The sequence below is a fragment of the Nycticebus coucang genome, chromosome 12 (assembly GCF_027406575.1).
Source record: "Nycticebus coucang isolate mNycCou1 chromosome 12, mNycCou1.pri, whole genome shotgun sequence".
In the NCBI taxonomy this organism is placed as follows: Eukaryota; Metazoa; Chordata; class Mammalia; order Primates; family Lorisidae; genus Nycticebus; species Nycticebus coucang.
In genome coordinates, this window is record NC_069791.1 from 24460027 (window position 1) to 24487546 (window position 27520).

Below are 27520 nucleotides of genomic sequence, written 5' to 3' on the forward strand. Positions count from 1 at the left end.
CAGCAGATGTTTTCCACATTAATTAATGAGACTGGAGTATTCATTAGCAGAATCCTTGGGACATTTTGGGGTGATATAATCTGGTAACCTTATCCAATGAGATCCAAAGGGCTGGGTTGCTTCAATTAGTTTCTCCCTTTCCTCTTTCTTATCATTACCAAGTAATTAGTCATCCTTCAGCTATTAGAATAGGTAGACTCCTGAAGGGGGTTGAGTTCACCTGATGAGGAGGTCTTGGCATAAGGAATGAAGAGGCTTGACATAAAAATCTGTGTTGGGGAACTCAGAAACTCTGGGAGGAGCCCTACTGAGCTAACCTCGGGTCATATTTATTATCACAAGGCAGGAAAACGTAGTTAAAATTTACTTATCAGACATCAGCATCAAAAAGGGGAAACAAGCAAAGCGTCAGACAGAATGTCTCCAATTTGTTTTTACAAATCTCAGACCTTAACCAAGACCTCTGCATCTAGTGTCCAGAGACCTTTGGAATCTGGAGAATCCTTATCACCATGAGGCCTGCTACTGCCACACCTCACGTGCACATTCTCCCTTGGAGGCCAGTTTTCTGATCTCTGGCACGTACACAACTCACAGGCCATTCTCATGATTCTTCAGGTCCTTCAAGCAGGAAGCGAGTCTTATACTAAAGATCAGGGCTTAATTTCCCCTACGATCTCCAGCCTAGAGCTTTGATGTCCAACATAGGAGCCACTAGGCACATGAGGCTACTTAAATTGAATTAATTAAAATTTAAATTCAACTTAAAATTGAGTGTCTCCCCACACTGGTTACATTTCAAATCCTCACTGGCTAGTACCTGCTACTCTGGACTGAGTAGTTACAAAATATGTCCAGCATCTCAGAATTTCAGAGAGTGGTGCTGGTCTAGCACTGATTTGTTTCATGAAGAAAGATTTTTGAAATGTTTCTCTAAAATATGTTATCTCTCCTAGATTTCTCCAGGTTACTTTTTAAAAATAACTTTTTCCAAAGAAACAAGATATAATCCATATTATCCTGTGATTTCACAAATTTAAATTAGGAATAGAATATAAAAATAACGTGTAACTAGAAATTAAAGTTGACTTCCTGTTGTGATTTTCTCATAGACAAAATTTTGGATAACAAGGATGTTGAAGAATCTTCAAATCTTAGTCTTTAAATCAGCAAGCACTGGTCATAGAGTTTGTTTATAGGTTTAGACTAACAACAAAGAATCACATGAATTGTATTCAAATTAAATACAACATCTTTTCCATTATTTCGGATTTTTAATGAAGCATTTCAAAAGGCTTTCAAAAATATTTATTGGACATTTTGAAAATTCATTCATATGATTAGCTTATTTTTTTTATTTCTGCAATTTAAGTGCATCAACTTTTAAGGTGCCATGGGAAGTGACTTTTTCTTAGGACTTAGTTAGGACTAACTTTCTCTATCAGGAACCCAGGATCTGAGCTAATAATGGCATTCAGCCCACCAGTCTCCAGGATTAACTTAAAATATCTCTTGCTTACTAAGCAAAATGGCAACACCCCAGACATTAGAGTTTATTTAATTTAATTTCTTCTGCCTATGAATAATCAACACCTCTCCCCACAACTAGGGAAAAGCATTTATATTAACAAATAACTCTGTTGACTCCCATTTAATACCACCGATTTATATTCATTGCTTTTTAAAAATAATAGTGTTTGTAGTTTCCAGTACCACACACAAATCATAATCACCAGCGCTTAAAAAGGATTATCGTGTGACTGTAGAATTGCTTACTTTGAACATCCCATGCGCGGCCAGGGAGAGTAAAGTTGCAAGAATGCTTTACACATTTGGGCTTAGAATGATTCTTTTGCATCAGTTCAGGTATTTGCTTTCATTACATTTTTCAAATTTTAAAATATGTGCTTACAATCACATTTCCATCATAAAACATAAAGGATAGAGACATGATTAAAATTTTATGTTGTCTGAATGCAAATATAGCCTTTTTAAGCTGAAGTTAAGAATTTTATCTGCCTTTTTTTTTTTTTTAGAGACAGAGTTTGACTTTATTGCTCTCAAAGTGAAATACAGTTGCTGGCACTCACAGCAACCTCCAGCTCTTGGGCTTAGGTGATTCTCTTGCCTCAGCCTCCTGAGTAGCCGGAACACAGGTGCCCACCACAATGTCCGGCTACATTTTATTGCAGTTTGGCTGGTGCTGGGTTCGAACCTGCCACCCTTGGTATATGGGGCCGGTGCCCTACTCACTGAGCCACAGGTGCTGCCCATCTTATCTGTCATAATGTTTGTTGATAGACTAAAACAAACTGATTATAATGTACAAAAATAAAATCAGGTTGTATAGCAAGTAATCACAAAGCCAAAATATTTGGCTGAGTGATTATTGGTCTTACTTTCTAAATTATGAAGTTATATATACACATTTTCCATCTCTGTTAGTACTTTTGAATATTTAATGGAAAGTACTCCAGATAAACACTGCCTTTTCATACTTAACTGCTTTATATCTGTGGTAGAAGTGTATCCGGCTGTATGGAGTGGGGACTAGCTGCCTTAAAGGTTGAAATTCCACATATATTTGATCCCCTCTTTTCAAATATATGGAAATAACAGAATCAAGTCAGTGTTGAGCAGGGTGTTTGGAGGTACACATGAACTGTTTAACCTAATAGTGGAGGCATGATAGAATTCTACACTGTCCTGAAATTTTGGGATCCCCAAGGATGAAGAGTGATTCCAAGAAGGTTGTTCTTCTGTATATTATTATTTATTTGGCACAAGATAACATGCGGGAGAAAGGAGATGATGACTTGGTGACCTAGGAGAGACCTGTCCCTCTGCTAACCTAGGGAAACTCTCTGACACTAATGTGGACAGCCTCGTTCGTTTTCTCCTCAACATATTGGAGAATCTGTATCTGGCCTCTAGGTGCATTGAAACTTATTGGCTGATTTCAAGAGAACATATTCTGCTGAGCTTAACTGACTTTCCTTCATGGGTTGGAAGATCTATATGCTTGACAATATTGAAATAATTATCTGTGTGAAAAAGCACCACATAAAGTTAAAAGTAAAATGCCAAATTGAAAATGTATATGTAACAACATGCAATAAATAATAGTTGGAATATTCCATTATGTTGAAGAAGATTCTGGAGATTTATATCCTCTTATCTGTTGATAATTTAAATTGCTTCAGTTTTTTTTTAATGATCCATCTTGGCGGGGTTGTAGCATTAAAATTAATAATACACATTTTTACCCAATTGTACCAATTGCTCAAAGTACATTCCTCCTTCTTTTTTGTAATAAGATTCTGATATTTCGTTGGGAATCTATCCAATCTGAACTGAATTAAATTGTGTTGGAACTGCCAATCAAGGTATCTCACCCTCCTCAAGGACAAGGAATCGACATGTGATTTAACCACAACTATTCATCCTGCTCTTCCTAGACTTTAAATCTTGGCCAGGATTACAACAGGGTGCAATGCACTGAGATGCTGAAGAAACTGTTTATTTATAGATTTTTGTTAGTATGAGATGCTTATACCTCACCATTACCATGAAAATATACACCGTTACTGTATATATCGTTTAGAAAAATGTACAAATTATGCAGATAACATTTTTCCCCTTAGAAATTTTCTTATTTTGCAAAAGAGCTCTTTTAGACATGCTTATAAATATATTTTTTGTAATATACATGTATTACTCTTACTCACAAAATGAAAAATGTAGTGAAACAAATTGGCTGAGGTACGCCTAAGTGGTTCTCATTTTGTGAAATCATTCCTGACTCAGAGTTCCCTTATAAATCATTTTTTGACTCAGAGTTATCAGTGTTCTTAATTGTCTGAGTTGTAAATAGGGTAGTTTACAGCTACCAACAGAACTAAGAGAGATGGAACACGTTTTAGTCTCATGTTTTTCCTCCAACCAATGACACTCATTCAGCCAATTTTAGAGCTTGCGGTTGTTTACTCCACAATGAATATGTATTTCACTAATGCAAAATGTGTGCAAAGATGTTGCTTTTATGTCCTTATACACACACAATAATTTTTTCAAGAAGTACCACCTCATTATATAATCAAGATATTTTGAATGTAAACACCGATAGGTAAGGTGCATATGTCAACCACTCTCATTACTGAACTTCAATGTGGACAATATTAACATCATGACCAAGATCTCAAGTGCTCAGACCGGGCCATCCACTTTAATTACGCCTCTGTCCAACTGTAATTGTAAGACGCCAACTACAAATCACATCAATCTCATAAATATTAAAATATATACCTAGCAATGTCATAGTTTCTATAATATCCAAGATCTGACTTTTCAGAATTTTCTTTGTTTAGAACTTAGTATAGGTTTCAGACAGTCTTGTAAGTGATATACACGGATTACCACGGCACACCCATGACTGTTTCTATATGTAGAATAAAGGTAGATAAATTTCCTGTGTGTTTGTGTGTATAATAGTATAGCTGCCTCTTACGATGGGGGGATTGGTACAAGGACCCTCTGTGAATTTCAAAATTTGCAGATGCTCAAGTACCTTATATAAAAGGGCATAGTAATATTTGCATATAAACTGCACACAACCTACTTTATACTTTAAATCATCTCTGGATTACTTATAGTACTTAATACAACTGCTACGTAAATAGTTGTTTTACTATTAATATTTATATTATTTTTATGTTGTCCAATTTTATTTCTTTTAAATGTTTTTAATCTGCAGTTGGTTGGATCTACAAAATGTAGAACCAAAGATATGGAGGGCCAACTGTATTTATGAAATATATAAAGAATATATAAAGGGTGCCAAAAAAAAGTGTATCCCTTTTAAGAAAGAAAAAAAGGTACTAAAATTGTAATATTCAATATATGCTCATAATGTTTGTTACCTCATATATTGTATCTTGTATCTCTTGTAATTGCAGAAGTCAAATGTGATGTATTACAATTTAAATACATTTTTTTCCTTTCTTAAAATATGTATACATTTTTGGTACCCTTTATATATATAACTACATATAAGATTCTCTGTAATAAAATTGGGAACTAAATGTACCTAAATATCTTTTAGAAAAAGAGACATTAAACAATATATGGCATGTTAAACTGAATTATAACCAGCTTCAGTATTTGATTTGCTTATAGTAACTCAAGAACTTTCTGTAGCAACCTCTCTTAGGCAGCCATCACCCTGAGTAGAATCAGCAAATGCTTCCTGGAGGCCAGGAAGCTGGCTAGTGGGTGGAGAACAGAGAGGGATAGCAAGCTCTGCTATCTGCAGAGTGCAGGCCACCTTCAGAGAGGGAGTCTGCACTCAATTCCAGCTGGCTGTGCCCATAGATACGTGTTCCATTATTGCTTGATCTGTCAGGGATTCTCTTGGTTTGGCCTTCATTTCTAGGGTAGAAGGCCCTCTAAAGAAAAAAGATGACACTTACCAGCTTTCTTCTGAGGAAGGTGAAACTTTGTCATCTGGTAGATTTCAAGAAGTTCCATTAACAACAACCAGAACACCCCCCCGCCTTTTCTTTGCCCCTTCTCCATTCCACTTGCTGGAACCCTCTTAGAGTTGAAGACAAGGGCCACACCTTAGCCATGAACTGGAAGGGGCCTAAAGTTGGAAGATATCCAGGAACAAAAACTACCAAATCAGGCTTCCTCTTTAGACCTTCAGACTTTTACAGGGAAAGGAATCTATTTCTCTGTTGTTTAAGCCAACATTATCTGTAGCTGAAGCTAATCTTATCTTGGGAAACTAATTTGGAAAATCTAAATCAGAAAACTGAAGAACTTTCTAGGCTTTAGCAAAGCAGCTCATTAAACCATGCATCTTACATAAAGTGCCTGCCAAAGTTTAAGTAACTAAACAGAAAAATATCATAAGGAGGCCAAGTGTTGGCTACTTCTTGGGTTTCTTAGGAATATGATCTCTCTCTCTTCTTTGGAGAGATATATGTGCACATATATCTCTCCAAAGATTGTATACATATGCACATATATCCAAATATTGTATTTATGTCTGTATATATATATATCTATATATATGAAAGAGACAAACCTTATTCAAAGTCATGACACCTGAAAACACGAAGGAAAGAGGTTCTACCTTTCTTAATAGGTTCTTTATGAATCTGTCTAGAAAGTCAAAAGAGTCAAAGATCACCCAATCCTATAATTTATTTTTTTTAATTGTAAGAATATTCTTCAATTCTTTGATTCAGTGGAGGCTTCAATAGGCAAAAGCATGAAGATAAAAACCGTGGTAGGGGTTAACAACAAAACCTGGGAAGAACTGTGAACAGTGTATAGCAAATGCACTTTGAATAGAAAGACAAAAATTTAAACAGAAAAATAAAAAGATGTCAAAAGTTATACCATGCAAATGCTGATTATAAGAAAAGTGGAGTGACTATCCATAGGGAACACAAACTTTAAGATTAGAAACATTACTAGGGATAACGAGAGATATTTTTGCAACTGAGAGGATCAACTCATCAAGAATACATATAACAATACCATTTCTGTATTCAACCAATAACAGACCTTCAAAATACACACAGACACACACACATACGCACCAATAGAACTGAAAGGACAAACAGGCAAATTCACCATGAGAATAGGGTATTTCAAAACTCCTCTCTCCATATATCATATAAAGTGAAAGAAAATTGATAAAGATGAACAAGGCCAGAACAATCGTCTCTACCAGATTGACCAATGACGTTTATGGAGAATGAGATACCAAAACAGTAGAATGCACATTTATTCAGGTGCATGTGGAACAAACACCAGGATAGATTATATGCTAGAACATGAAGCAGGTCTCAATATATTTAAGAGGACTGAAAGCATACCTAGACACAAAACATTAAATTAAAATCGATTCAAACATGTTTGAAAAATCCTTAAAATATTTGAAAATAGAACAGTATATTCTTAAATAACTCACGGTTCAAAAAAGGAATCGTAAGATAATTTACACATAAATGTGCATGTGTACTTGTATAGATGCAGATATGCACCTGTACCTGCATATATACATCACGTATACATATTTTGGAGAGCCACTAGCTCCCATCCTAACCCGCATCGTAGTGAAAACAAAACATAGTGCAAAGCAATTTAGAACACTGGTTAGATGGAAATTTACCATTCTACATCCTAATATGAAAAAAAGAAAGGTCTTAAATCAATTGTAAATATATTTAAGGTTATTTTGCACTATGCTCAGATGATAGTGAACAAAGGAAAAAATGATTTAATTCTACACAAATCCTTTCAGAAAATAGAAAGAACATTTTTCAACTCATTTTATGAGGCCAGGATTACCATGACACTAAAACTGGACAAAAATGTTAAAAAAAAAGAGAAAACTATAGATAAAGTGTCTTTCGTGTCCATAAAACATTGACTCAAAAATTACCACTAAAATATTAGCCAATCAAATAAACGTGCAATATACAAAATAGATTATCCAAGGAATATAAGACTGGTTTAACATCTGAATATCAGTGTAACTCACCATATTAAGAGAATAAAGAAATAAAATAAAATTATTTGCTAGTCAGCACTTGGCATTTTATTATGATCAAAGGCCCTTGTCTTTTTCTCCCATTTTCCATCATTTCTCAGTATACTCTCTCTCTCGTATATTATTGACTTATGGATATTATTGTTTTTATAATTCATTTATGATTTATAATTCATTACTGTCCTTACTTACCTCCTTCAAATTGTTCTAGATTTGACTAGTGGCAGCCTTTTGAGTTGGTAGCTATTTCCTCGTGAAATACTCATCAAGTTTTGTTTACCTTCTTACATTCTGGCATAACAAATGTGCCAGGCTCATCTTGTACCTACTTTGTTCTGTCCTGGAATTAGTCATTGATCAGAAGAGTCTTGGTCCCATTTAAAGGTGAATAGTATTGGATACTAAGATCTCATACCTAGGTATGTTCATTGCAATCGTTGCTCTTGAGGTATCTTACCCCCTTTGGAGGACAGAACTAGAAGCTATATGCATCTCTATATACACCTACAGACATACATACATATCCACACACATCCTGTATGTGTTCACACAGACAAGCATATACCAATGTGGGTGATATGGGCATATACATAAATATACACACGTATGTGTACATACACATATATGCACATGCATATATACGTCATACATACATATTTTGGAAAGCCTGCCTTCACACTAGCTCCCATTCTAATTCATTCGCATAAGAGTCTCTTTTGTCTTACATCATTCCATATTTATGTCTCTTCCAGGTGGGACATTTTTGTATTTTGGTTTTAGTTTGGTTTTTAGCTGTATCACAGTGGGATCAGAGTGTGTTTAATAGATATTTCTACAGTGTAGAACTTAATATCTGTGTATGTGCATCTTAAGATGCATGCAATTTTTCTGTGTACTTGAGAAAAAAAATTTATTAGGGTGTAGGCCTTCATATACCCTGTTTTCCCCAAAATAAGACATCCTCCGAAAATAAGACCTACTTATTGGAAAGATAAGATGTCCCCTGAAAATAACAGCACATCTTTGGGAGCACACCTTAAAACAATTTTTGGGGAAACAGGGTATTACATTTATCAGAAAATGTCTATCGTATTGTATTGTTTAGCTATTTTATGTCCCTATGTATTTTTTGACTACTCAATTCCATTGTATTATCTTACGTTGTATATATGTATATTATGTAATATTTACTGTGTTTCTTTTTCTCCTTCATGTGATTTTTTTCTATTATCCTTTTTAAGTTTCTTTTGGTAATTAAAAAGTCTTATATTTAATTCAAGTGGCTAATTTTGCCTTCATACTTTTTATCATGGCTTCAACATTATTTATTCTGTATTAACCATTTTTCTATTTGGTATATCAGTTCAATGATATCTTTTGAATCCTATCCATTATCTATATAAAAGTTAGTAAAATTTTTCTATTTTTACCATTCTCTCGTTTTGTCTTCCAAATTTGTACAGTTGCTTTCTTTCTACTTCTTTAAAACATGTTTGTAAATTATTCTCCTATAACTACACTATGGTTAAAATTTTATCTTTTTAGTTGACTATGTACAATATTTACTATTAGTTCTGTTTTTGGAATGTTCCAGGCTGATTTAGGTTAAATAAAGCTCAGCACATAGTAGATGTCTCAAAAAAGGTACATGTGTGGAGCATCCTCAAACACTTCATATCTCCAGCTTTAACATGTGAAGGACAGATCTGTGGCTGACATCTTCTTTCCCTATATTCCTTAAAATGCAGCTTTGCTTTCTATGTTGTTGCTAGAAGCTGGAAATGAGTTTAATTCTTTTGTGTCTATAATTTTTGTTGGGATAGTAATAAATGTCCTATTGGATGAGTTTTATGTTTCTTACAGTTCAAACACATCTTAACTCAGAAGCCACCCTTGTGCCAATCTCTACAGCCAGCAGCATAGAACTGGTTTAAGTTAATCAAGACCAAGCATGGAGTTTAACTGAATCTAACTGCCAGGGCTCAGAGGAAGAAAGTTGTTATGCTTGGGAAAGGGATGCTGGACAGTAAAGAACAGCTGGATGAACATCTGCTTTAGAAATGGATTCTGTAACGAGCTTTAGACAATAAAAACTGCTCAAAGAAGCTCAAAAAAAAAAAAAAAAAACAAGTGACAAGGTAACTACATTAGAGAGTGAGGGACATACAGGTTAGATAGAAAGTGCCTAAAGAGGAAATAGACTCCAATGAAGACTTAACAGCCAAGGATTTTCAGTTTTCTCCTTCAGGAAGCTTTTAAGAGTTTGCATGGTATTTTTCCCTGTGAAGAGTGTGTCAGGGAGAGATCTCAGAATGGGTGCAAGAAATGAAGTCAGGACAGTCCCAGCATCTAGGTGATGGAGGGAAAACTCAGCTGGAGCAAACTTGAGAGCATGTGAGCAGCTACTTCAGACTGCACACTCGTGACTATCATTCCTGGGGAACATGGGAGTTACCCCTATCAGTGGAGGTATTTTAACATGAGTCTATGAAAGGCTTCAAGTCAGCACATGCAGTAGCATCTTTAAAAAAACTAAACTTCAATGTAGTAGCAAGCTCCCCTAAAATCTCGCATGTCAGTTCAGGAAAGAGATACACTATCAGTGGTGTGGGTGAAATGAATGAATTCTCAGATTGACAGTATCTAGGGAATTCTAGGATTTAGAATCCATATACAGACTTAATGATTAGTTGATATAATAAATAGTTATTTACTATCTATAATGTTCAGTTATAGATAGTAAATAAAAGGTAAAGTTTGTACTTTATGTCACTTGTGCCCTGAAGAACTAAAAAAGAAATAAGAATAGGAAAGTTGCTGTATTTATCACTTGATTTTCCTTGATGCTGATTATGTGGGGAAATTAATGTGGTAAAGACACTGATTCAGGTGTGACATAAGAGATGTTAATAAGCCATTTTGTAAAACCAAAACTTTAGAAAACATTGTTTCAAAATCATTTGAAAACATTACCAACTAATATATACTATAATGTTTTAAATATTTTGTTATTCAGGATATTAACATAAACTTATTAACTGCAAAAGGATAAAATTGCTTATGGAAATTTATTTATTGAGATCATTGTTCCAACACTCCAAGAAAAGAAGCTTTACTAGGAAAACAGATGGTTTTAATTGCAGGCTCAAAGATGGCCCCCATAACAAGTCCTAATCCCTGGAATTTATCAATGTTAATTTACATGGCAAAGATTTTACATGTATAACAAAGGTCTAGGGGTGGGAATATTATTTGGAATTATTAAAGGTTTGTCCTAAATGCAATGACATGCATCCTTATAAAAGGGAGGCTGAACAAGCTTTAACACCATATATGGTATTATAGAGGAAAAGGCAGTGTGACTCTCAAGGTAGATATTGGAGTGACGTGGCCACAAGCCAAAGAATGCCAGAAGCCACCAAAAACTAGAAGAGTTCAGGGATAAGTCCTTCCCCAGAGCCTTTGGAGGGATTATGACAACATATCGATTTTAGCAATACTGATTTGAAACTTCTGGCCTCCCTAACTGTGAGGGGAAAAATCGTATTATTTTAAGCCACTAAGCTTGTGGTAATGTGTTACAGTGACCATAAGAAACAAATACAGATATCAAAGGAATGATAAAATGTTTTAGAAAATTACTAAAGCAATTAACTATTGAGATCATACATTGAAAATTATTTAGTGAACTATTTTATTATATGCCATCTACCATTGTTTGATTCTCAGATGCTGCCAATTATGAGAGAAGATAAATAGAAATTTACTATGAAAGTTTGAATAAGTCTATATTTTAGCCTCTTACCTGTTATAAACTTTTGAATTAACTTCCTAGAGATAATAACAAAAATCCAAATCAAACCAAACTAAATCTGAGAGGCCCTTTGAATAATTAATCAGAAAATGTCTTAATGGTCTCAAAACGGTCTGTATTATAACATTCAAGTGTGTGACCAGGTGCCCTTGAGCTCATGAGAATCAGATGCGTTCTGTTACTCACCTCCCCATCCTCTCCTGATTAGGGGGTCTCCTTCTTCCAAGCCAGAATAGTCCAAATGCTTTTTTTTTTTGGAGACAGTCTCACTCTGTCACCCTCGGTAGAGTGCTGTGCATCACAGCTCATAGCAACCTCAAACTCTTGGGCTCAAATGATTCTCTTGCCTCAGCCTCCAGAGTAGCTGGGATTACAGGCGCCCGCCACAGTGCCCAGCTATTTATAGAGATGAGGTCTTGCTCTGGCTCAGGCTGGTCTCAAAACTGTGAGCTCAGGCGATCCACCCATCTCAGCCTCTCAGAGTGTTAGGATTACAGGTGTGAGCCACCATGCCCAGCCCCCATTTGCTCATCTTTAAACTTTCTTTTCTACATAGCAATTGCCAGACAGTCTGTGGTGTGTTCTTTTTTTTTTTTTTAAGTGGCTGCATATTTAATGATCTATTTGAAATTTTAGGAATCCCATAGAAACTTTCTAGAACTCAAGGTTCTTGAGAGGCGTTACGAGAAGACTGAGGCAAGTGAAGGCAATCTCAGGAATGACTGATTAAGATTCTAGGGAATGAGCAGAGAAGGGGCAGCTTCTCAGGAACCCAACCTGAACGGGGAAAGTGTCAAGGAGGGAAGGAAGATGGGGTGAGCTGGAGATCAAAGGGCTTCCTGTAGTCTGACTGGGGACAGAAGTCTGAGGCATCTCTTTAGTTTGGGTCTTGCCCAAACACATGGCATTTTGTGGGGCTCTAGAATGGCCACTCAAACTGAGCCTTCTTGAGTGCCAGAAACCAGCATGCTTGCCTTAAAGCATATAACAGTGTTATATTAATCAGAAGTCAAAAAAAAAAAAAAAAAAAAGTAGGGGGAGAAAGGGAAAAAGTCAAACAAAACAAAACAACAAATTCTTAGTAAGAAAACATTTTGGGACTTTGGATAGATCTCATTCTTTACTTGATCATTATGAATTAAAGTTTTGGTTTTTTTTTTGTTTTTTTTTTTGGCCAGGGCTGGGTTTGAACCCGCCACCTCTGGCATATGGGACCGGCGCCCTACTCCTTGAGCCACAGGCGCCACCCGATGAATTAAAGTTTTATATAGCTCTTTGGTGGCTTGGAGGCACCATTTCTCTGGCTAAAGAGTGCTCGATTATGCTTAATACACAGAAAAATTAATTCAAAGTAAAGTATTCCAGGAGTAGATTCTTTTCCTAGAAGTGGGAGTAAGAATAGCTGCAATGGTTTTTTGTTTCACAGCTTGAGTTAGTGACAAAAGCGTTTAAAAATAACGGGCGGCGCCTGTGGCTCAGTGAGTAGGGCGCCAGCCCCATATGCCGAGGGTGGCGGGTTCAAACCCAGCCCCAGCCAAACTGCAACCAAAAAATAGCCGGGCGTTGTGGCGGGCGCCTGTAGTCCCAGCTGCTCGGGAGGCTGAGGCAAGAGAATCGCGTAAGCCCAAGAGTTAAGAGGTTGCTGTGAGCCGTGTGACGCCACGGCACTCTACCCGAGGGCGGTACAGTGAGACTCTGTCTCTACAAAAAAAAAAAAATAACGGTGCCCACAAAGTTCGTGTGCCATTTAAAATGGTTGTATGGTGTAGTTTTCTTGCTTCAAGCAAATAAGCACAGAGTGGATTGCTTGTCAGCTCACAGGCCCTTGGGTCCAAGCACATAGATATGGTGTGATGGAAATACCCTTTATATGATGAATATGAGAACCAAGTGAATAATTAAAGTGAGACAAGTTTTTGGTCTAATGTTAATATTATAGACTTCAGAAAATTGGAGTAAGTTTCTCTTCTTGCTTGAATCGAAGATAGAGAGAGGTTGAACCACTGATTGTTTATGCAAACTCCTGAGGGTGGTGAGCAAAACTGAAGTCCATGAGGATCAACATCTCTAGATCTGGCTATGATCTCTTTGGTTTTGAAGACTCCTAGTTAATGATTTTTTTTCAAAGATTTACTATGTTTCCCAGAAGTTTTCCAGTAAAATCTTACCAAAACCTGATTGCTTAGTATATACCATTTCATGCCAGATGAGCCATTTCTGAAGTAAGCGATCTGTCAATCCATAGTAGGGTAACCTTATTAAAAAAAAAAAAAAAGACATTTCTATTGAAATGACACAAAGTCATGAATATGCAGAATCAATAGTGTCTTATATGTCAAAGATGCCAATCAGCAGATCTTTTTTGACAGCCTGTTTGCCTTAGCAGTATAAACTATCCGTCTAGGGACTGATGTAGTCATTTTGGAATTCTGCTTTTTTACTTTCCTGGGTAATTTAATTCTACATGAGCATAGAATGATGTTAACGGCATCTATAATATTAAAGTTGCAAACAATTTTTTAAATATTCAAATTGTGCTTTATAATCTCCTCAAACCCTTTTTAATCTCCCTCAGACCCTTTATAATCACTTTCTTTATCCTGGTTGGTGATCACTTTGGCTTCTATAACCTAGTGCCTGTAGAACCTTCTGGAAGTTTCATAAACATCACTACGAAGTCTTTAAATAGTGACCATTTCCCAAACCCTTCACTCAAGCCAAAGTGGATTGACTTTCCTCTTCTTTATTGCTCTTTCCTTCTCAAACTATTTTGAAATATAGTGTGAAAAGATTACCCATACTATTTTTTACAAACATTATTTGCATTTTAGTTCTTGACTATCAAGCCTTAATCTAGTATTTCTCAAGCTGGTTCTAGTGTAAGAACATCCTTTCCCACAAATTCTGAGTGTTCTCAAGGAGAATTTAGAACTTTTTATCATTTGATGATTAACTTTGGATGATATCTTAAAAAATAATGTAAGCATATTCTGGGCCTTCTGGATGATCACTGGGTAATTAACTAGTTCCTATAATTTCAGTCTCAGGATTTGGGTTTACATTTCTATTGGTGCCGAGTAGTACAGTTTTATTGTCTCTGGATAATAGGAACTAAACAGATGTGAACTTAATAATAAATGATGAGTTTGCACTAAATGATGACCAAACATCGGCAATGCCTGCCAAAAGGATTTATGATAATTAGGATAGAGAAATATGGTGGGAGAATTTAATATCTAGTACAGGGCTGTGAGAAGCAAATTAATTTCAGCAAAACAGCATCAATGGTCCTATTAAAGAAATCGTTACTTTGAATATTAGTAACATTGAAAGCCTTGTCAGTGTTGGTTTCATTTTTAAATTTGCTTTGGTAGGACTTATAAGAGCAAGAAGTCATGACTAATTTTACATTGTATGTATATATTTAAATGGCATTTTAATAATAATTTTAGTCAACATGGGTGGCTTGTGAATGGTTGATTTGTTTGGTTTCAGCTATGTTTTCCTCAGGTGCAAGGGACACTGTTGAAAGCCAAAAGAAATAACTACATAGACATCTAAAATCCATCAGACAGATGGTCCTTTTGCAAATCACTCAAAACCAGCAGTTGTCTCCCAAGTAATTGGCCATGGAAATGGCAAATATGTAAGCAGTCAGTCAATGTTTCTGAGCATAGCAGATTAAGTGAGGAGAGGAATGTTAATTTACCCCCTCTTAAAATATCTATGTGACCATGTTCTCAAAAGGAAACTCAAATCTCATCATTTATAAACTACAAAAAAATAGAGAAACTTTTTTTTATTTTTTTGAGACAGAATCTCACTCGGTCACCCTGGGTAGAGTGCCACTGTATTACAGGTCATTGCAACCTCAAACTCTTGGTCTTGAGCAATCCTCTTGCTTCAGCCTCCCAAGTAGCTGGGACAATAGGTGTCCACCACAGAGCTTGGTTATTTTTAGAGATGGGGTCTCACTCTTGCTCAGGCTGGTCTCATACTTTTGAACTGAAGTGACCCACCTACTTTGGCCTCACAGAGTGCTAGGATTACAGGCATGAGCCACAATACATGGTCCCCAAGAGAAACTTTTGAACAACTTGATTTGTTTCTACTTACCTAAGCAAGTCCTTTTACATTCATGAAGATATTTTAGATTTTAACTCTATTTCAACACTCTAACATGCATTAAGTTGTCCTCCAGATATTCTATACTTTTCTAGTCAAGGCTGTGAAAAATATAAGCACAATATAAACACCGTAATTTTGAAAACTGAGTGCAAACATTAAAAAGAAACAAGCATTCTGAAGTCAGTTTACAGCATTCGTTAATTTATAAGGAAAACAATCAAATCTGCAACGAGTAGTTAAAACTCAACTTTTTTCATTTCTTCTTTCCGCCTTGTGCAATCAGTTCATGACTTCCCTTATTTGGTCCTTAACTATCTCTAAAGCCCGTCCACTTTCTTTGTTGCTTCTCACAATAAGAGGCTTTCAGGCTTCTCTTTTCCCACCTGGATACTGTGACCATCCACTTCCTGACTTGTTTCTCTCGCTTAAATAGTGTTCCTTTCCAAGCCACTCTCTGTGCTGCAGGCTACAGTAGGCCTACAAGATGAACTTGATTATTTCACGGTTTGTTGCTCTTCCCATGTGACCTGCAAGATGAAGAATTTCCTTAGCAGGAATTACAGGGCCCTCACCACCCACTTGTCAGTGTCCCCGGAGCCTCGGTGCCCACACTCCAGCCATATCGCCTCCTTCCAGCATCTAGACTCACCGGGCTTCTCTCACTTTGGTCTCTTCACCCTGTCTTTCTTTCTGCCAGGCATATTCTTCTCCTTATTGTTCCCTGTGTAACACCCAATCATTTCATTTCTGTTTTTTCTTTCCAAGTAGCCCCTTAAACCTCATTCCCACTGAGAAACTTTCCTTGAGTCTTAGACTGCTGTTGCCAAGCTCACTCTCCTCCATAGCGTCTTAACTTTTCCCTGTTGCAGGAGTTATAATTTGTTCTTTAGTTGTCTGCACTTACTGTTGATCAACTATTACATTTTCTAAGTCCTTTGTGGGAGATATGTGGGGCATGTAGCACACTTTCTATCCTAACGATTTCACATTAGAACAAAATTAGAAATACAGAGTAATGCACATATCGGTTTACTGAATTTTTCATTTCTTATTGAACCATAGCATGGATATGGAAAAGTATACAAGTCATCGGTGTACAACTTAATGAATTTTTCATTCAATGCGCTTACTACCAAGCTCAGCAAAAAGCCTCACTCCTAAAGTCTCCTAGCACTCTCTATTGTCACTACCTTCACCCATCGTCCCAAAGATAATTAATATTCTGACGTACAATGAAATAGTTTTCCTCCTTGAACATTTTTCTGTTGGTATATAAAAGTTGTACCTATTTGGGGGGTACATGTGATATTTCGACACATGCATATAATATATAACGAGCAAACCGGGGGAACTGCTGTCCTTGAAGCTTTAGGAAAGCATGTGTTCTTTTGTGTTTGGCTTCTTCATTCCTGAGGCTATAGCAGCAAGTAGGATGTCCATGTTAATTGCTGTGTAATATTCCATTATGTAAAATTACCTGTGCTGGTTAAGTTTATGTGTCAGTTTGACTGGGCTAAGGGATGCCCAGATAGATGGTAAACATAGCTTCCCATAGAAGAGGGGTAGCTCTTCAAGAGTATTTCTAGATGAGATTAGCATTTGAATCAGCAGACCGTGAAGATTTGCCCCACCTGGTAGGGCTGGGGACCATCCAGTCTGTCCAGGCTTCCAATAAAACAAAAAGATAGAGGAAGGCTGAATTTACTGTCTGTTTGAACTGGGACAGCCATTTCCTTCTGTCCTCTGACACCAGTACTCCTGGCTCTCCGGCTGTTGTCCCTGGGCTGGAATTTCATGAGCCTCAAGCTTGCAGATAGCGGAGAGTGGGACTTCTTCATCTCCTGTAATCCCATGGACCAGTCCCTCAAAACATCTCTCTCTCTCTCTCTCTCTCTCTATAGATATATATATATATATCTACTATTGTCTGTCTATCCTACTGGTTCTCTTTATCTGAATGTTAATTCAATGCCATCGTATATCTGTCTAAATTATTATCAATGGGCATTCGGGTTGATTTTAAATTTGAGCTCTTACAGACAATGGTAGCATGAAAACTGAAACTTCGTGCACCTAGCACACATTTTCCTATCCTATATACCCAGAAGGGAAATGAACCCCTTGCTCAAAAGATGTGTATATCTTCAAGGTTTCTATAGAATGCTAAACTGTTTTGATGTGAACAGGCAATTTACAGAAGAGGAAAATGTACATAGTCATCATACAGAGAGGTCCTCAGCATTTGTAGTAATCAGAGATATATAAATTAAAACAGTTGACACACACCCAGATTGGCTACACTTTGTATCTACGTAATATTAAGTTTGAATGAGGAAATAGAAATCCTTGAGTATTAGAAGAAGTGAAAATTGGAGCCACCTTTTTCAAATCGGCCTGACTTTACTTTGTCCATTGCTATATCCTCTGCACCGGGAGAAGTTCCTTGTTGAAGGAATGGATATTCATGATAAAATAATCTATTATATGCTTATGTTATAATCTAGAAATTCTGTTACTGAAAAATGATCACACAGGTACATAAAGAAGTATGCAAATAAGTTTTCTGTAAAATTGCCTCTAGGGAGAAGATTTTAAAATATTGTGGGAATGAAGAAGTGAAATGGAATGAAATTAGCTAGTAGAATAAAATAGACCCTCATGGAGCAACATGGATAGTTTAGGGGAAAAATGATGTTAATTGAAAGAGCCAGGAAGCCAAACAAAATAAGCAGAAAATAATAATTTATGTAAATAAACAAATATAGTGATTCTATTTATCGTTCATATAATAACATATAAATATTACAAGACAAAAAAGATGAATTGAAAGGACAACTACCAAGGTAGCAAAGGCATAGTTGAATGTGAAATTGGATTAAAATCGAGATACATGTAATAAAACATGTGAGCAAATAAATACATAAATAAATGTACCTGACATTACGCATAGGATGCTAGTGTGTGTTACAAATCATAGAGTATCGCCGATTATGTCAAACTGATTTTGTGCTTCTGTGATACAAACATTTAGCAATAAAATGTAATAGAAATAACCTTAGAACAGGTCCTGGCTATGCCCTGAGGGTACAAGTAGAAATATCTCCCCTTTAAGTGACTTCCCTTCATTGAACCTATTTTCTGCCTACAAGTTTTTACAAACTCACACCTGTTTAACACAACATTGCCGAAAGATGATTGTTCTCTCTTATTCAACAAATCTCCTAACATTAGATTATGTGGAATAAGCACATCATCAGTTAAGGGATACAAAACTGTTCTAGCAAAACGTGTAAAACACTGAAAATCTAAAATTTTTTTTCTTTTTATCTTCCTTCTTTTTTTAAAAATTTCAGATTAATAAGAGGGTACACATGATTTGGTTGCAATGTTTGCATCTGTTAGGTAAGGTCTCTGTTGTATTGTGCCATTAGGTGGGAGCTCATCTTCCGGCTCCTTCATCTCCTCCCTCTCCCCGCCCTCCTCCCAGCTTAAAATAAATGGAGCGTTTCTCTCATGTGGGTCTGTCTGTATTAGTTCATCTACTGGCTTCATCTTAGTATTGAATACACTGGATGTTTGCTTTTCCATTCTTGTGATACTTTGCTAAAGGTAACCTTCTCCAACTCTATCCAGGTTCATACAACAGTCCCACAACCCATTCACAATATACATACTGAGTCCTTATTACATTACATCCTTGTACCAGTCTGGGGAGAAGAAAAGAAACAGTGAAAGAGTGAGTCAGACAGAACTCTAGGAGCTGCTGCCTTTCTGGGAAGAAACCTTTCCCTGGAGGGTCATGTTCATCTTAGCTCAGCACTGCGATCCCAGCCAGCACTGGCACCTTCAGTGGACCAAACAAATATCCTTAACCATCCTAACCTAAATTTAACACTCACCTTTACACAAAATGTAGTGATGGGAGCTGTAAGCGTTCCTTGAACTGTCAAATACCTTATTCCAGTAAACACATTGTTTTACATGTTATCATCTCTGAAGATCAGATGTATCTTAAAATCAATGGCATCTTTCCGTATCTCTCATTCAGGATACCACTCTGACATAGCTGTGTTTGCCTGCACATAAGTGATATTAGTCATAGGGGTTTATATTGTCATTACTTCTATTGAGCTGGAAGTATTTTGAAAATAACATATGTTGATTTTAATTACTTTTTAAATGTCTTATGATTTAGCATTGAAACCAAAAATTTGTATTATACAGAAATTCAGAAACACAGCTGAATACAGTGAAACATTTGTTATTTCTATTAGCCATATTGGACAACTTCATCTGCTAAAAATTCTTGTCCACGAGCCATCTGGGAGTCTTCATTGTATGCTAATTGTACAGTTGTCTATTACCATATAATGAATTACTTCAAAATGTAATGGCTTAAAACAACAAACACAGCTGTGTTTGTTATCTTACGCAGGTTTTGAAGGTCATGATTCTGGGAGCAGTTTGGTTGGGTGGTTATGGCTGTTGGTCTTTCATTAGACTGTAGCTATGCTTTCAAGCTGAAGGCTTGACTGAGGCTGGGGGGATACGCTCACAGGACAACTCATTCACAGGACTATTGACAGGATGCCTCAGCTCCTCACAACCGGGGCATCTCCACAGGGCTCCCAGGATGCCCTGAGAACACAGCAGCTGGCTTCTCCCGGATGTACTGATCCAGGAAAGAGGGAGAATGACTGATGTGGAGGCCACACTGGCTTCTTATGATCTAGTTTTCACTTCCTCCACTATCACTTCTGCTTTGTTCTATTCTCTAGAAGTGAGTCAATAAATTCAGAGCCCCCTCCAAGGAATTAGAAGGAGGCTCCACTTCTTGAAGGAAAGACTTTGTGGACATATTTTTTTAAAAGCCACTATAACTTTCAGACAACTCCCAATAAGACTGACAAAATGCTTGCAGAATGAGCATCTTTGAAAGAAATATTAGAGCATCCTTTTAAGAACTGATGTCTATGTTGAGCAGTTTGATGTGAACATTCTAGATTGTACATAGAGTCAGCACGTTGTACCCCACACATGCAGTAATATACACAGTTGTGATCTAATAAAAAAAGAGCTGATGTATAAACCAATACCACCAAACTATTTTGCAACAAAATATAAATATGAACTACTCATAGTTTAAAAATGACTTAGAAAAGTCATACGCAGAATGTAGAGAATTTTTAGGACTATCTTACACAATTTGATTTTTGCGTAGTTTCCTTTTTTGTCTACGCATAGGAATAAAAAATCAAAAAAGTCTATGTCCAAATAAATATGTTTTGATAAGCATAAAATAAAATTTTGATGTGATAAGCAAATATTGTGTTATAGTTTAATTAGGAGTTTTTCTTTTTACTGGTAAAAATTGATGGCCTCTTAGCTCCAGTGGAATTTGGTAGACTTCATTATTTGGTCATAATTCTTCAAAACTCCCTGTGTCCATCCCTTTGCTTGAACTTTAAAGGGCCACCCATATCTGTGGGTGAGCTGCCCTGTTTCTGGGCACTGGGCTTATAATATGACTCAATCTGGTCAATAGGATGTTATCAAAGGTTTGAAAAAGTACATACATATTTCTACTTGCTTTTTTGCACCCATGTCATTGCCATGACACAGTGCCAGGACTCGCCTGCTGGAGAATGGGAAAAAAGTGAACCAGATCCACATTATCCTAAAGGCCCCATCTACTGGTAACCTCCAACAGCCACCTCCAAACTCCCAGACATGTGAGGTGACCCAGTTCAGATGCAAAGGCACATATCTGACCCACCGCTGCCCAAACGTGGGAGCAATTATCTGTATTTATATGCCACTGAGGTTTTGTGGTTGTGTTTTGCCAATGAACAACTCATCGAGTTCACTCAAAACAGTGTGTGTGTTTTCCACACTTTAATATGTCATGACCCTTCCCTGTGATTAACCAGACTGATTGTGAGTGTTGCTAACCCTTTCCAAAGAGTTTTTTAAGTCCCTTCAAATTTTGTACTATGTCTCAATACTGTGTCATTCTTTCTTAAAAATAATGCAAACAGTGTAGATGAGTCTACTCGACAGTGGTTTCCCCACACCCATCTTCACTGGTTATGGTGCATTTAAAATATAGTGAAAGGAGAATCTTGGTGCCAATAGGTGCCTGTTGTTCTTTTTGGGGGAACCAGCCCTTCTTCACTTCTTGTCGTCCTGTTAGGAATTTCTATTTCAGTATCTTTTTTCTCCTTCTGACTACCCAGAAGTGAGGATAGAATGCCTAAGAAGGAAACTTAGCCTCAAAATGTTGGTTTTTTTTTTGTTCAACCTCTCACAGGTAATTACAGGTAATATTAGCATATTATCACAGGTCTGTCCAATGCCCATGAATTTTCATAACTGCATTTTTTTAAAAGTTCTTTCTATATGCTCATGCTGCAAATTTTTGGTGCACACGTTTATGCATTGTCCCAAATGCACTGACTGGAGTCATCGCCGCCTGTTCTATTGGCCCTCAAGACTTCTCTCATGCAGCTCCTGTGCTGTGGGACCCTCCACTGCCCCTCCAGTCCCTGGTAATCATGTTCTGTTCTCTGTCCTCTTAGAGTTCTGCCCTTTTCAGAATGTCGTATGAATGAAATCACAAAGCCATTCAAATCTGGCTGCTTTGCACTTAGCATAAAGCATTTGAGATTTATGCACATTGTTGCACATTACAGACACAAATGCCTTCTAAAAGGATCCTTAGAGCAGCGTGTGAATCACATCAGCATCACTGTGTGTGGCTCATAAACAGGTTTTTAAAAAGAGGAAAGGGGAGCTGAGTTGAAACAAAAGGAATATCCACTTGGAACCGTGGATGTGACCTTATTTAGAAACAGGGTCTTTTCAGATGTAATAAAATTAAGATGAGGTCGTGTTGAATTAGGGGGGTCCCTAAAGTCTCTGAACACAGAGACTGGGCACAGTGGCTCACGCCTGTTATCTTAGCACTCTGGGACACCATTATTCCTGCCTGAGTTCAGGAGTTCGAGATCAGTCTGAGCAAGAGTGAGACCCCTTTTCTAAAAGAATAGATGGGGGTTATGGCCGGTGCCTGTAGTTCCAGCTACTTGGGAGGCTGAAGCAAGAGGATCACTTGAGCCCAAGAGTTTGAGGTTGCTGTGAGCTAGGATGCCACAGCACCATAACCAGGGCAACAGAGTGAGACTAAAAAAAAGTATCTGAACACAAAGACATGCAGTGAAAACGCATGTGACAGGAGGCGGAGACTGGAGTGTTGAGCTGCAAAGCCAAGGACAACCACCACTATGAGATGGAACGGGGGAGGGGGGGCAGATTCTCCCTCAGGGTTTCCACGGGGCAACCTGACTTCAGACCTCTATCTTCTGGAACTGTGAGGGGACAGATGTGTCAGTGTGTTGTCATTTTAGTGTAGTTCTAGGAAACGCACATGAGGAAAGATGGGAGTGTTTGGCTCTCCCTTCAAGGCAGTGTTCATGGAAACAGAGGAGCCTGGATGAGGAGACCGCACAGATGGGGACCAGGTTCCTTCACTCTGAGGATCTGCCTTGGGTTGAGCCTGACCCAATTCTCCAGGCAAATTGTTAACGGCACCAGAGGGACTGACACTTATTACCCTGAGTATCAAATTTATTTCTCATAACTCAAAAGTGAATCCTGTTTTTAAAATATGAATAGTGTCAAAACCTAACACGTGGCTCCAATAAACTCGCAGGTAAGTCAACTCCCTTAAACCCACCGTGATTCTATTCTGGAAACAGCAAATGTTGACATTTAGGGGAGGCATCATTCATCAGTCTTCCTTATTAGCAACCTCCAGAAGATTATAGTCTCAGGAAATTAAGTATTAAAATTTAATTAGTTTTCCATGTATCATGGAAAAAAAAAAAAAAAGGAAAGAAAGAAAAAAGTGAGGAAAGTCCACGCCCTGTAGGAGAAGAAATCTGAGGTGTGTTTAGTCTGCTGCTTGGATTTTTAGATACAAAGAAGTTTGGAGGTATTTCGTGTATGAAGTTTTGATATTAAGTGATGTAGAACAAAAGATATAAGCAGGCATATGGAAATCATCATTTTAGGCAAGCCAAAATGGATGTTTTCCTAAGTGATATGTAAATTGTGTTTTGTTGGAATATATTGTTCAGTTAAAACTATCAGTTAATGTCGTTTGTAGTATTCATAAAATTCACAAAAATGTGATCCTCAAAACTGCCTCCCTATCAGATAGTCCTGAATACTCCCCTAAAATATAGCTCACTCTCCACATTCGGGAGCCCAGAGAATCCCTTTTATTTATTCAAATTCTCCAGGTGATCCTGATGGGCAACCAGGTCCGTGAACCACTAACACAGAACACGCTCTCACAGAAAGAAGCTTTGATCTCCCAGAGCCTGGAGAATCTGAGCTGGGGTCAGTCGAAGGTCAAATACCAAATGCAAAATATTGGAATGGAAGTAATCTAATACTTAGGGCTGAGAAAGGAAGGCAGGATTCACAAAGAAAAGCCGGGATCCGGGGTGAAGCACCCTTCAGGAAACAGGAAGGGAGGTCAGAGTGATAATGCAAAAATCACAATCAGAACCCAGGAGAAAAAGGAAGGCTGAGAACAGGAAGCCCTGGGATTCAGAATTCTGGGCCTGGCCTGTCAAAGGACTCAGAAGTTTTACCTGTAGCAAATTCCTGCCTGTAGATTCATGCCTTTATGCAAATTCCTCTATGAGAGTCTCTGCTCATTCAGGGTTAAATAGTCTCTTGTTTTCTCAGGACCCAGCAGCTTGCGTTAGTGTCTCCCTTTACACTGAGTGAAATTCACTGACATTGCCATGAGTTGACCTTAACTACCCCATGATCTTATTTCAATGCAACAATGCCTGGGTGTGTGTCTGTGTTTCTATGTGTACGCTTTTTTTGGAACCCTTCAAACATCAAACTATTGGTTAACTAGTACGATTCGAACTTAATCATGAAACCCCTCTGAAAATAAAGCTTTAGGTACATTGAAGGACAGTTGTTAGTTCTTGGGCAACAGTAAGACATTTATTTCTTTTATAATTTGTTTTCATTCATAAAAAGGAAAAAGTACAGTCCTATACTACTCCATTGAAAAAATGATAAAAAAACTAAAAAAATCAATTCAATATTAATCAGTATCAAATAAAGCTACTATCACCTTTCCTGAAATACAAAGAAACAACAGATGTATCTATAGCTATATAAAGTTTAATTAAGAATCTTGTGCCTTAAAGCAGATGATACATTAGTTAGCTTGACAACAGTTTAAAACTGATGGTCCCAGTTAAATTTGTACAACTGTATGAGAAAATGAAGAGCTTCAGTTATCAGTGTATGTAGGAGAGATCTTAATCTACTTTATCTGTCAGAAATTTAAAACTAAACAACCTCCAAAGTCTGTTTTCCTTCTTACCTTTCAGAACCATTTTCATGCAAAATCTAACCAATATTCTTTGTTATTACCATATATTAGAAAATAAAAGGCAAGCATGCATTTGGCAAAAGATTTAGTTGATTATATAAAAATGCCCAACATGGGTGACATTGCAAAAGGAAAACTCCAAAGGTTAACAATGAAAACACAAACATTTGTACAGAAGGCTTACAGAGTATTCCTTTCTCTAAAGTATGAAGACATTTTGTTTCCTTTTCAAATAATTAAATATTTTATGAAATCTGGCAACGACCTGAAGACTGTTGACATACTTCCACTGGGAAATCATCCATTTCACGTATTTTAAAAAGTTTCTTTTTATAACAAAGAGTTAAATGTAAACTAATGAAGTATTTATTGATATTTTCATAGTGAAGGCTCTAGACATTTACACATAGATATATAGTACAAAAATTATACAAATTAAAGAAAGGGGGGTGAAGTAGTAATAGATCTATTTTGCTTCCTGTAAATATTTTTTTATGAACCTATAAGGTATCCTTTCTAAAAAGATAAACTCTATCTCTAATTAGCTAGCAGTTTGTGCTAATAAAATAGGATTATACCTCTTGAATCATCTGACATTGCACTATCCATGAGCCAGCTAATTCTTTATTACTTGATTTCTTTTACATCCACACTCAAACACATTTCCGTGCACACCGTGGAGAAAAGAACTGTGCATCTTCCTGTTCACAATCTGTAAAACCCAAAGCACCAACCCTTAGGAGACACCCCTGGGAAGACACATTACCTGTCTCCTCCTAGCCTTCCACTTTTGCATACTCTTCAAAGTCCCATTAGCAATATATCAATTTGGTATTTTTAGCCGGTTTTCAGTATTGCATTAAAGTGGGAAATGAACTTAAAACAAAATTTAAAAAAACAAAAAAAAAAAAATGGAAATTCTGTAGCTTTTTTGATCTACAGGTGATTTCTTGATCCCACATCTCCAAAAAAGAAAGATTATACTTAGAAATGAAGCACAAAACAAAGATACTAAAATATTATTAGTTAATTCTAATATTTACTTAGCTGTCATTTATTCATAGCCATGTAAAGACTGTCACATCTTATAAAAAAGGAAGCACTCTACTTTTCAAAATTCATCATTCCACATATGAACAAATACAGTAATACCCATGAAAATCTAGATAAAAGCTGTGATTTTTGAGGTTTGAAATTGATAAGAAAAACATAAAATGACTCCAGAGTAGAATATAAAACTAAAAAAAAAAAAAAGAACTTCATATGGTATGTTAACTTTATTAAGAAATTAAAAAAAGTTACTGATTCTGCAAATCAAATATTTAGAAAATTACTTACTTTGAAAATAAGAATACTGATAATAAGTTCTAGAATTTTGTTTTCAATATTCAAAATATTTAAACTCATTCAGGAAAACAATTTGGAAATGAAATTTATGTCAAAATGTTTCAGTTACACTCTACATTTTTTCCCAAGAAAACTCAATGTCATGAATGATAGAGGCCATTCAAAAATATGCAGGACCCAAAACTGTGAGGATAGTACAAGAGACTGTATTACTCTTACATTTACCACATACGACCGACATTTCAACCTCTATTATATTTCACAACTTGTTATTAATTTAAAGCACCTGTGTATGGTGATTTTACTTTCACTCTACAGTCTATAGTATTGAATTGAACACTGTAACTTGTCCCATTGAATTAAATCATGCAACTGTCACAGAATCAGGTTAACTGGTTTATAAGGCATATTGGAACGAGTTAAAAATCATTTATATCCATTTAAAAGTTTATTCTTTTGGATGAAGGGGTTCCCGAATGCCTTAACATAATGTGTGTTGTAAATCAGTTGGATAGTTTGTTAAAGTATAATTTATTTGGCTTAGGGTGGAGCCACAGAAATCAGAAGGAATTGTAGTCATCCCAGGGAAGAAGCATGTCCTTTGAGCTGGGATGGGAATAGCAGCTGTCACACTACATTCAGAATTCCAAATAGATGAGGATGCCAAGGGCAGACAGAAGGAAGCCAGTAAGACTTGGAGACAGGGTGGATGCACCTGCAAAGTAACCAAAAGTGTGCACGTTATTTCATTATGAACAGTCACTGTTGCTTATTTAGTCTACCCTGGGGAAGGCAAAACCACATAGGTCTAAAAACCAAATGGTTTCTTTTATAAAACTAATTTTCTTATTCTTTTTTTTTTAATTTATTTTAAGTAAGTTTATTTCAGGTTAATGTGAGGGTATAAGCAACCAGGTCAAAAATATTTGATTTTGTTAAGTGGAATTTGTCTTATAGTTATGTCCCACATACAAAAAAGTATGCCAACATTCCCTCACCCCGTGCCCATTCACTGAGATCACCCTAATCCCCTCCCCACAAGTTAAATTGAAATGCGTTTTTCTCCTATTTGGGTATGTATTAGATCACCTACTGGCTTCATATTAGTTTTAAGTACATTGGATATTTGCTTTTCCATTCTTGTGATACTTTACTAAAAAGAATGTGTTTCAACTCCACCCAGGGTATTACAAAAGATGTGAAGTCACCAACTTTTTTATGGCTGAATAGTATTCCATGG

The 27520-nt window shown here is 36.7% G+C and overlaps 1 protein-coding gene across 3 annotated transcripts in view; it reads right to left on the reverse strand.

Moving 5' to 3' along the window:
• Positions 1-24514: 24514 nt before the first annotated feature.
• CNTN1 (contactin 1) overlaps positions 24515-27520 on the reverse strand; it is a 388261-nt gene continuing 385255 nt past the window's right edge. For all 3 annotated transcript variants that reach the window (XM_053556863.1, XM_053556866.1, XM_053556864.1), the window contains exon 24: positions 24515-26995. In XM_053556863.1, coding sequence (XP_053412838.1) covers positions 26919-26995 — 77 coding nt within the window. In that variant the 3' untranslated portion in view covers positions 24515-26918. The remainder of the gene's footprint in view (positions 26996-27520) is intronic.